This window comes from Balaenoptera acutorostrata, chromosome 11 (genome assembly GCF_949987535.1).
Source record: "Balaenoptera acutorostrata chromosome 11, mBalAcu1.1, whole genome shotgun sequence".
In the NCBI taxonomy this organism is placed as follows: Eukaryota; Metazoa; Chordata; class Mammalia; order Artiodactyla; family Balaenopteridae; genus Balaenoptera; species Balaenoptera acutorostrata.
The window spans coordinates 22,579,365-22,591,807 of record NC_080074.1 but is presented as its reverse complement, the minus strand read 5'-3'; the positions used below and the strand labels follow the sequence as shown (position 1 = coordinate 22,591,807).

The 12,443-nt window shown below is 37.9% G+C and overlaps 1 protein-coding gene across 10 annotated transcripts in view; it reads right to left on the bottom strand.

Moving 5' to 3' along the window:
- ANKS1B (ankyrin repeat and sterile alpha motif domain containing 1B) overlaps positions 1-12,443 on the bottom strand; it is a 1,183,808-nt gene that overhangs the window by 714,637 nt on the left and 456,728 nt on the right. For all 10 annotated transcript variants that reach the window (XM_007165834.3, XM_028166489.2, XM_057556581.1 and 7 more), the window contains one exon: positions 11,984-12,149. In XM_007165834.3, the coding sequence (XP_007165896.2) occupies positions 11,984-12,149 (166 nt within the window). The remainder of the gene's footprint in view (positions 1-11,983; positions 12,150-12,443) is intronic.

Genomic DNA, 12,443 nt, shown 5'->3' with positions numbered 1-12,443 from the left:
TACATTCATTCATTCAACAGATATTTATTCAGGGGCAACTATGTGCCATTATAAAAATTTGAATAGGTAGATATTATTTGAAAACATTATTTTTAATGATTATATATGATTTTATCATTATTACTTAAGCATTCACTTGTTTTGACTTTGGGATTGTCTCCAATTCATCCACTTATTTTAGACTGATTAGAACACTCCTCAGTACCACTTCACAGATGGGCACAATATAGCTCTATCACAAACCACTAAACAAGTTTCCAACTCTTTCTATTTTGTTTGAAAGGAAAAATTCAAGATTTATCCTGCAAATCAAAAAAAAAAAACCCTCAAAATCACGTGTTTAACTAACTAAATAATTAATTAATGAATTGTGAATGCAGTTAAGAATATGATCTCTAGAGTAAAATATCCTGTATGCAAATTCTAGCACTGCCATTTTCTAAAAAGCTCCAAGCTTTTCTGTGCCTTGTTTCCCTTTCTGCAAAATAGTAATGATAAAACTACTTACTTCATACATAGCTTAAGATTAAATAAGTTAATATGCATAAAATAAGTAGTCAATAACGTTAGCTATTATTACTTTTTCATTAATATTTAATGAGTGTCTTTTATGTGGCAGCGATTTTGCTAGAAACTATGGTTGCAATTGGAGAACAGGCAAGACTGTGAACTCTACAAGACGAAAAACTAAAACAGATATTACAATAAGTAACCCCAAAATAATTACATAATCTCAATCAAAACTAAGGGGTCTAAAGGAAAATAAAATTAGAAGGTGCTAAAAAATTAGAAAACAGAGGCATCCATATACATACTTAGTCTGGGGCACAGGTATGTGTGGGTTCCCACAAAGGTGGTTTCCCTGAATAATACAAGTTATTTACTTGGGAGAGGGAGAAGGAGAAGGAAAAGGGACAGTAGAAACAGACATTGCTTCAGGCATGTGAAGGCCCACAGATAGAAAGGAGCTGCCCCTATTAAAGAACTAAAAGGAACTAAAGAGGGCCAGTTGGAAAGGTAGAGACTGGTGTGACATGAGGACATGGTGTGAAATGAAAAGGAAAAAAAAAATCACCTTATTCAGGGCCTTTCGGACCTTACTAGGGATTTGGGTCATCTTTCTAAGAGCAGTGGCATGTCACTAAGAGAGGAGTGATGCACTCAGATTTGGCTGCAACATGAATAATAAATTCAAGGAAGGCAAACAGGCAAATAATATTTTATTATTAAAATAATCCAGAAGAGTAATTGGTGATGGTAGAGATTAAGAGAAGCAGATAGATTTGAGAAGTAGTTAGGGATCAATAGTAAGTTACAGAATTACCCTCACCCTACAACCTATTCCAGTTAAAAACCACAAGACTTGGTGATTGATTGAATATGGAAGCTAACGAAGATGGAGATGGAAAGAATGACACACAGCGTTCTGCAATCAGATGAATGATTAAGTCATTTACTAAGAGAAGGAACCCTGCATGAAGAGCAAGTTTGGAGGGAAAGACATAAGTGTAATTTTGGGGTCAAGGTATTTTTGAGACATATAAGTGGAGATATTCAATAGATGGACAGATGGATGAATGAGTGGATGGATGAATGGATGTGGATGAGGCTGGAATTGAGAGGAAGTGGTCTAGACCAGAGAGAAATAGTTGGGAGTCTTCAGCATGTTGATTGTAACAGAAGCCATACTATGGATGAGATCACTTAGGAAGAGGGAAAAGTAAAAAGAAAAGGGAGGACTTTGAGCCTTGAGGAACTCCCAACTTTTAGAACCTTGCAGAAAAATATTGGCTGTCAATATAGAGAGAGAACAGCATAGTAAGATTAAAATCTCCCTTGGACAGCAAAGGGAAGAAAAGATGTCAAGATGGAGGTGTCACTAACCTGTGAAATGCTGCTGAGAGGTTAAGAAAAATGAGGTTTGAAACATGTCCTTTAGATTTTGTAACATCAAGGTCATTGGTACCTTTAGAAAGCACCTTTCGTCAGCCCCAGTAGCCTAATGGATGAGGCACTGGCCTCCTAGAAAGCACCTTTCAACAGAGCAGTGAGGACTGGAAACCTGACAAGGTGGGCTGAGAAGTGAAAGGTAAGGAAGAAAATGAACATACTAAGAATGTGAAGGGGATAGAGAGAAGAATAGCAGCAGAGGAATCAAGTGGGATCAGGGAACTTTTTAGTTCTTTATTTGTCGCTTTCATTATTAGTTGTTTCTGTTGTTCGTTATTGTTTTTCAAATGAAAAAGACTTAAACCGATTTAAATGTTACTGTGCATGGCCCAGGGAAGAAGGACAATTAAAAACACAGGAGGGCTTGCCTGGCGGCGCAGTGGTTAAGAACTTGCCTGCCAATGCAGGGGACACGGGTTCGAGCCCTGGTCCAGGAAGATCCCACATGCCGCGGAGCAGCTAAGCCTGTGCGCCACAACTACTGAGCCTGCACTCTACAGTCCACGAGCCACAACTACTGAGCCCGTGAACCACAACTACTGAGCCCATGTGCCACAACTACTGAAGCCCGCGTGCCTAGAGCCATTGCTCTGCAACGTGAGAAGCCATCACAATGAGAAGCCTGCGCACCACAAAGAAGAGTAGCCCCTGCTTGCCGCAACTAGAGAAAGCCCGCGCGCAGCAACGAAGACCCAACGCAGCCAAAAATAAATAAATAAATAAATTTTTTAAAAACAACAAAAAAAAACACAGGAGAGAGAAGGAGTGAATGAAAGGGTCAAATTCCTGGGAAGGCAGAGACATGGAGCACAGAGGTTGGAGCTGACCTTCCATACATAGCATGAGAAAAATACCCTCTATTTTAACAGGAGGAATAGGCAGGAGAAGGGTGCAGGGGCAGTTGTACTTGTAGACTTGGTGGAGGACGTTAAACTTCCACCTGATGGCTCTGATTTTCTTTTTTTTTTTAAACAATCTTTTTTGAAGTTTAGTTAATTTACAATGTTGTGTTAGATGCAGGTGTATAGCAAAGTGATTCAGTTATGCATACATATATACATATATTCTTTTTCATATTCTTTTCCATTATAGGCTATTACAAGATATTGAATACAGTTCCCTGTGCCATACAGTAGGTCCTTGTTGCTCCAATTTTCTTTATTAATTAAAATATGAGGTCATCTGCTGAGAGTAAGAGACAAGGTAGGATAAAGTATCTGAGGTTTGAGGAGAGTAAAGAAGAGTGAACTGATGTAGTGTGGAGGGCCTGCTTGAATTTGGTGAGCATGCATTTATGAATTAATGAATGTTTACCTCATTATTATACATATTCTGACATTGTAGAGAATCTCTGTTCCACAGGATACCACATATGACATCAGAAAAAGCTTATATCCCCCACATAATCACTTTAATAAGAGTTCATTGTATTTTTAGAAATCTTATGAGTCTATCATTCATGTTATTCGTGTATACAACAAGTAAAATTGATCTGAGGAAAAAAAGGGATAATGTTCTTTTTGTTTAGGATGTTGTTTTCCAAATACAACAAACTTCCCCCAATTTGATCAAACTGAGATGACTACATTTTCAAATTAGTTAACTGTCCATATGGATGAAAGAATGGTTAGTTTACCAGGATTTCACTACAGGTACTGCTGCCCTAGTTTTCTCTCTTTGCCCTTCTATAAACTAACACTGGGTTACAAATTTACTACGCAGAGATCTGCCTTAATAAATGGCTAAGACAGCACTGAGCACAGAGCCAATGGCAAATAAATAATTGCTGTTTGATAAAAATGGTTCTTATCAGCAAGGCCAGTGTTTGTATGTTAAAGAATGCTTTCAAGGGGCTTAAAAATAGTTTGCTCTCTTAAATGAGTTAAACATACCCACAGAACTCATGTTGACACTACCCACTTGCTTAGCAGAGATAAACATTAGCCCTAGTCCAGTCTGAATTCTTTTAATTTCAAAAATTTGGCATTAGAATTAAGAAAGCTTCACCATTTCAAAAAATATTTTGGTATAAATAAGTTACAGAACCACCCTCACACTACTACCTATTTCAGGATACTGGGGGAGGTGTAGTGAGGTGTGGAGGATTATTCATCACATGACATTTTCGTTTCAGGTTGACCATAGTTCAGTGAGCACATTAGCAAATTGAATAAAGGTAAACGAGACCCACACTATCCTGGCATGGTACTATTGATTGTGTCCTTTTTATCAGAGATCATTTATTCTTATCCAACAGGATTGGAACAGTCTTCACTGGTGTTGTTGTAAATTGCTCATTAATCAAAATGGATTTATTGAGCATCCATAGTGAGCAAAGCCTGTACTAAGTGATTCAAAATAACAGGTTGCCTAGTAACCATAAAATGGAAAAATTCCCCTGTGTAAATGAAAGGCAGATAAGAAAACATTATCTTTGATGGCACCTGACTATTTCATAAGGGATTTTTCTGCTATCATAGCCATTTTATTTTAAGGGTGATATTCATTCATTCATTCACTCATTTAATGATTCATTCATTTATGTAACTGAGTCACCACTATGATTATGTAAGGTCCTTTGCTCGATGCAATAAGGGAAATAAATATGATTCAATACTGACTGAATAAACATGAGTCTTAGAAAATTTACCAAGCAAGGACTGGACTTCTGTTCATCTTTACTTAATGAGCCTAGTACTAGAGCAATATTATTCTTTATTCCATATAAATCTGTAGTCATTGAGGCATGAGTAAAATGCTCCTTGCAGTGAGTATCCTTCATTTTCTGGTTGAATTGTAAAATCTTGTTGAATATAGATTTACTAGTAAGTTGCTTTCGTATTTAAATTAAACCAGTTGATATGATAACAAATTTTTTCTTGTGGTCAGGATGAGACCTGTCTTGTACTAGCTCATCTAGTTAATAAGTAAAAGAGACCACAGAGAGGGAACTAACATCCATACTTAACTGATTTTCTGAGAAAAATACATATTCCATACCCATGAATGACAATGGCAGTTACAGCCAAGACCCTCAGGCTGCACAGCCTCTGAGACAAGCAAGTCCGGGCACGACCTGCCCCTGTAGACCCCAACACCCTAATTCACTTCTCCCATCTAGGTATTGAGGTTGTGTGTTCAGTTATAGCCCCTGTATTTCTTTCTTCGGGCTGCTACTAACCTGGTGTTTAAAACAACAGGAATGTATTTTCTCACAGTTCTAGAGGTTGGAAGTCCAAAATCAAGGTGTTGGCAGAACTAGTTCTTCCTGAGGGTTGTGAAGAAAGGATCTGTTCCAGGCCTCGCTCCTTGGCTTGTACATGGCCATCTTCTCCCCATGTCTCTTCACATTGTCTTCCCTCTTTGCACATCTCTGTGTCTTCCTTTTTATGAGTCATGTTGGATTAGGGCCCACCTAAAGACTTCATTTTAACTTGATGATCTCTATAAAGACCCTGTCTCCAATTCTCCAAATAAGGTCACATTCTGAGGTACTAGGAGTACTAGGGGTTCCAGTACACCTTTTTGGTGGGGGGGATGGGGGCACAAATCAACTCATCATCATCCCTCTAAAGAAATGGTCATCCCTCCACTCTCTCCATCTCTATCTTTGTCTCTCTCTATTCCTCACTGTCTTTCTTTCTCTCCAGGAAAAGCTTCAGAATGCAGTTCCTGTATGTGTAGAAATCCTCATTTTGTCTGTAAAACTGAGCCAAGTTATCCAGCACAGTTAACCAAAAACTGTAGAATACATACTCTAAGATATAATTCTTTAGTTCCCTTGGCTACTATTTTCCAAATGGCAGAATCCCACGGGGAGAAGGGATGAGCTTCACTCCAGCATACCTCTCAGCTTTGTTCCCGCTTCCCCCTCTTCATTGGCATTGCCTTTCTCCTGGCCATCATCATTTTCTGCTGAGACTGCACATTGATCTCCTAATTAATCCTCCTGCCTCTAGCCTCATCTTTGTTCAATCTATCCCCCACATTGCTTCCTGAGAGATCGTTCTAAAACACAAAAATCTATCATGTCCCTCCTTAAAGTCTGTCAGTGGTTTGACTCTGCTATCCAACCTTCAGCATGTCACTTCTTTTTTTATGCATTTTTCCCTAGTCTCATTCTATGCTCTAACCATGCTATATAGGGCATAGTCTGTGAATGCAGTATGTTCTTCCACATGTCTGAACCTCTGTACACACTATTCCCTGGCCTAGAGAGCCATATATTTCCCATTCATTCATCTAACTCTTTCTTCTTTGAGGCTCAGATCAGGCACTACCTCCTGTTCTACTCTCCTGGAACACCTTATGCTCACCTCTCTCATTGAACTTATTACCCTTAATTTTAACACATTCTAAGCTCCTAAATATCAGGACTTTTACCTTTCACTCTGTTTCTTCTCCAACATGCAGCATGAGACCTAGAACACCAGAGGCACTCAATAAATGTTTATTAAGTAAGGAACTGTAGGGTAGTTACCTACCCAGTTCAATCTGAGGGCCTCCAAATGACTCATGTGCATCAAGAGAGGTCTCCTCTTCTAGAAGTCCTACCTTTAGATAATAAGGGACTTAGTAACAAAGGGAAAACATCAGTAACTCTAAGAGAAGTCCGTAACTTCCCCTAAGTTTATGAGCTTAATTAGTTGGTCCTGAGAAGGCAAAGCTAAGCATAGCAGAATGAGAGACTTGGAAGTAACTGGATCCAGGCAAAACCTAAGGTACAGGTTAATGGAATCAACAGAAGGAAAAGACGTGAACTGTTTCCTCATCCAGCCAGATGACAGTTATATTGATGCTCCCTTCTACCTGCTATGTTGTTTATGGAGGGGAATTTTGTGAGGTTCACTTGATAAGGTTCCATCTAGAACTGGAACAGAAACTGCTCTGACTCTCATATTCATCCGTATTCCTATCATTAAAAAAAAATTCTTCCATTTTTAATTCTGGATTCCCTCACCCCTAGAATTCACAATCATAGCCCAAAGTGCAAAGACCACCAATCATTATAAATTAAGCCTGGGTCAGCTGAGCAAATTGGTTTCTTTTATACTGAATCCAAATGATTGAACACAATTGGGGAAAATTATGTACCCATGCAAATTAACTCTTATCCCACTTAAAAAACAACAATAACAACAAATAACGCAGGCATTGTTGAAGTTTGTATTTTCCAAATGTATCTGTAAGAATATCTTTTTATGATATGACTTCAATAACACTTTTCCATAAAGGGGAAGGGGAATTAGATTCCCTCCAGTTAAATATATGCAGGCTCTTGTCTACAATGGAAGCGATGTTGCCTTCTGAAGCTAAGTTATAAGAAGTAACATAGCTTCTGCCTCGTTCCCTTAGGATACTTGCTCTTGGAACACTTTTACATACCATGCTGAAGTCCAAGTAGGCCATTCCAGCCATATGAGTAAGGATCGGTCTTGAGAATAGATCCTCCAGCCCCCAGTCAAGTTGCCCCAGTTGATACCATTTGGGGCAGAAAGATGCTATCCCTGCCAAGCCCTTCCCAAAATGCAGATTTATAAGCAAAATAAATGCTCAAACATTAAGTGTTGAGGTGGTTTGTTATATAGCAATCAATAAGCAGAACAGATTCTAATACTTGAAAACAGGGTGCTGCCATAATAAAAATTTAAAATACATGGCACTAATTTTGCGAATGAGGCAGCAGGCAAAAGCTGGAAGAGCCTCAAAATGAGTGCTTGTGAAAGGCTAAAGGCCAAGGAGAGGATTCGTGGAAGTCTAGAAAGCTATGAGAAAGCTGTTGTTGAAGGCTTAAATAGGACAGCAAATGTAATAATTGGAACCTAAAGGCAGGGAGTCATTTATAATAAAGTAGAGGAAAGTTTGGCAACATTGACTTCTGCAATAACATTGAGAAAAGAAATTGAACCAAATGAACTCTATGATCTAGCTAAAGAGATTTCCAGGCAGAATATTTAAAGTCAACCCAGCTTCATCTGGCTGCCCATGATAACATGCCAGTAGAGAGAGGAACTAAAGAATGACCCACTAAATACAAAGAGGCCAGAAATTTCTGGGTACAAAAACAAAACTGGTTTCTCATTTCTAGCTGCTCCAAATGGCAAACAATCCTCAAATAAATAAGGCCAATGACCAAATGTGGGTGAGATACAAGATCATATGTTAAGACCTAAGAAAGATCTCAGGTAGTGCCACGTAGAAACTTTAAGCCAGACAAAAGACCGTCTAAGGATTTAAGGGCATGCCTCATAGATCCTCCTTGTGTAACAGGGTTCCTAAGAACCTCAAGGACATTGTCTCACAGAATTCTTATAAGGAGCACAAGGCAGAGAAAAACTTATCTGAAATATAAGGTTTTGTCTAATGGAGTATAAATTGGAACACAGGAAGTCCACAAAGCTTTAAAAGAAAGTAGATCAGTAGATTATCTCTGTAATATAAAATGAAAAGAGATAATATAAAATGAAAAGAGGTCTTTTGACGCCTAATCTTCTATACACAGTAAGCAAGTGAGAAAGATACTCAGCTGTAAACATGGGTTACTTTTTATGGAAAAAGAAGAATGTCTCGGAGGGTGGAACCAAGAGCCACAGAAAACAATTACTACTCTATTGTACTAAGCCTTAATCAAGTAACTGTGCTTGATTAGATTCAGAATTCCCACCGACTAGTGATGGCTGTATGCCCTATTTTCCCTGTGTTTGAATGGGAGTGTCAATTGTGGTTTTCCTATGCCTTTCCGACTCTTATATGTTATAGGACAGGAGACTGGTCACCATTGCCAAGAGCAAAGGTAGTCAAGGACCTATACCATAAGAACTGCAACAGGGAGACTCACACATACCTGAACCTAGTTTGGGAGTTCATGCAGTAATGGGCTGATGTTTGGGAATCCTGAAGGAAAAAATGAGTGTAATTTGCATAGGAAAAGGATATAAATCTTTGTGACCAGAGGGCAGACTGTGGAGGATTATATTTTCCAAAAATGACAGCAAAAATATCTGCCATCTTATATTCCTCAAAATACCTTCAAGCTTATCTTTTATTTATAATAGCATGGCCATTTTATAGTCTGTATCTGATAATTCCAGTATTTGAAGTCTTTCGGGGTGTGTAACTGTTCGTTCTTATTTCTGTTGATTCTTGTTTGGGGATCTTTTTCTTTTAGGCTTAATCATTGTAAACTGATCATTTTAATTGCAAAAGTATTTATAGGAATTATTTGGGGCCTAGGAAGATAATACATTCCTCTCTAGACGTTTACATTTGCTTCTGCTTGATGACTGAGGGTATTACTTTAAACTAAATTCTTGGACTGATGTTTTTTAGAACATATGGATGATACGTTTTGGGTGCAACCTGTGTGAGGACCAGCTCATGGTTACAACTCCTCAGGAATTTCTCCCCTTGTTCTGCTCACAACAAATCATCTTTTCAGACCTTGCAGTCTCCTTAGAATGAAGGTTATGAGGCAGGACTATTTCTGATTACTGTGAGGGTGTAGCCCCTGTACTCCTAGCTCTATGGAGGAAGGATTTCCTATTAGAATTCTCATGCTGAGCAGGCACAGAGATTTGTTTTCTGTACACAAACCCATAGAGGACTTGAGCACCAAAGTTCAACAGCAGGTTCAGCAAATTCCCTCAGGACAAAAGTGGCTTTAATGCTCCACTGGCTTCCTACCTTCACCAATGTACTGCCTGATTATTTCTTACTAATATACTGATAAAAAGAAGTTCCTAATTTAAATGTTATTCGCTTTACATAATCTTCCTGTCACCTTTTTGACGCTTTTAAGTTTTCCTTTTCTGTATTTTTATCCAGCACGTTTATTGGTTTTCAGCAGGAGAGTTTTTCTAAGCCTATTAGTCTTGTTACCTGGGTCCATGTCTTTTTCATCCCTGTATCCTCAGCATGCAAAGCAATGCCTGGCATGTGAAGGAACTCAATTCATTTTTGATTGTTTAATGAATACACAATGCTTTCATTCCTGCTTCCACCAGCCCTAACTTAACACCCTTACCCCCATTCCCTAATTAAGGCTCTTTTAAATTTTCATACATATATACCGTCCACTTTCCTACATTAACTGAGCTTTGCCCCTGATTTCCCCACTATTTTCCCCTGTGACCTCTCCTACAGAAGATCTTTCATTCAACTCTCATTCTCATCATCTCTCAGCACTGTCTTCACTCTCCATGATTGCTTCTGAATCACTCACTATTCTACCTTCATCTGAAATCTGCTGCTCATCTGATGATTATGCTATCCTATTATAACATACTTTTTCTGATTTTATTGTTATTATATGTGGACTTCCAGGCATACCTCCACATTTCTTGAGGATTTCAGTACTTGGTTCACACTTTCTATTCCACTTTATCTCCTAATATAATGCAGCAGCATAATTAACATAGTGTTTAAGAGTACAAGTGGACAACACAAGTTCAAGTCCCAGAACCATCCGCTGTTAACATGTAACCTTGGGAGGTTACCTAATATTTCGGTGCCTCACTTTCCTCACTGTAAATTGGGAATAATGGCATTATTACCTTACAGCATTGTAAGAATTATGTGAAATAATGTATATAAAGCACTTATAATAGTATCTGGCACACAGTAAATGCTCAATAAACTTTAACTATTTTCATGATTATGCTCTTACCTCATCCTAAAATATTCTTTCTGCATGCTTATGATTCATACAACACCCTGGCCTCAATGCTTCTCAAAAACCTACTTGTTCACTTCTATAAAATACCATAGCCTATTACTTAAAATGGTATTTCTGAATTTTACTTTAACCCTTCTCAACGTCTAGCTCTTCTTTTCAGTCAATAACCTTTTACAGTACTCAGAAATTGAACCCATATGGAAGTACCTATTTTCTTTGTATTCATGATGCTCTATCTTCTCTTCTCTCTGAGAGAAGCAATGTCTGTGTTTTCTTAGACTAGCTCAGTCTTAATTTCTACCTATTCAATTCTCTCTTTTTACTCTTTGTCTTCAATCTCTTGCTCTCCACTAGCAAATTCCTCCAACTTGTAAACCTGACCAAGTCTTACTTATCCTAAAATAAACTATCCATTTCTCCTTCGTACCACTTTCTTTTCATTTTAGCATCATATCTCTTCTTCTAATCCTCTTCAAAGGGTAACCTATATTCTCCATTCCCATTTCCTTATTTTGCATTTCCGAGTGTCTCACTGTTAACTTCCAGAAACCTGGTTTTATCACATCACTTCTTAAACTCACTATTCAAAGATAGGCAGCAATTGGATTATCAAACCAAAAAAAAAAAAAAAAAGCCTCTCCTCAGAACTTCTCCTACAACTTCTTTGCAGTTTTGAATATGCTGACCACCCACTTGAAGCTTTCCTCCCTCATTAGCTTTCACGTTAACTGTGCATTCTTTCTTAGAGGCAGTGGCAAAGGAACAGAACGCAAACATGATGGTAGTCAAAAACTCATGTTCAAGCAAAGGCCCCCCAATGTATAGATCTTAAATAAGACACTTAGCTCCAATCTCCTTATCAGTAAATATAGGCATAATATTTGTTTGCCTTGCTCACCAGTTTATAATGCAAAAAATAAAACAATGGATCTGAAAATACCACCAAAGAGATAAAATACACAAAGTAGCTGAGTATGCTTTGATAACCTGTAAGCAGATAAGATGCAGGAAAGTATATTGAAAGACTCTTGCTACCAAATTTGCTATGAACTCTAAAGGACCCAAAGTTTTGTATCTGACCTAGAAGGTTTTTCACTATTAAAAGGTTTCATTGTCTTCACCATGACAGAACCATCTCCATGAGGGTCTTGCCAAGAAGTTAAGAGACTTCACATCAAAAATGCTCTAACTTACCTGGACTCACTTCAAAATGCAAAAAAATAAAAGTAAAAATCATTGTGACTATATTGGGGCACTTTTATTTTTTAAATATTGTGGGAAATCTAAATATTAATAACACATCTTCACATACGCAGGCATATAAATTGAATTGGTCCAAATGTCAGTAAGAAATATTACCAGTTCTTGGAGAAGGGGCCCTTGCAATTTCTAAGGAGCAAGGTTTCTTTGTAACTGCTGTGTCCATGAGATCACATAGAAAGTTCTCATTTTCTGAAGGAAATGTATCCAGAGAAGCAGATGGTACAATTTCCATAGTGTAATTCCTCTTCTTTGGATAGGACTCCTGAAAGGAAGGAGAAAAAATAAAAATAGCTTTGTGATAAAGACACAGCCTGTTTAATTTATAAAAACTAGAAAAAATAATAAGGTTCGTCAGTTCTTCTAAAAGTGATTGACAGGTGATGATTCACCTGTTTGAATAAGTTATGCAACAGTGTAACTCCAATATTATCAGTGATATTTTTAGAAGGGTCTTTATAATTTGGTTCCCCTGACGTTATCAGGGGAGGTTCTGATCTCCTGTCATGAGATCTTTTTGTAATATATGTGTATTTTCTACTTGTGGCATAAACTGTTG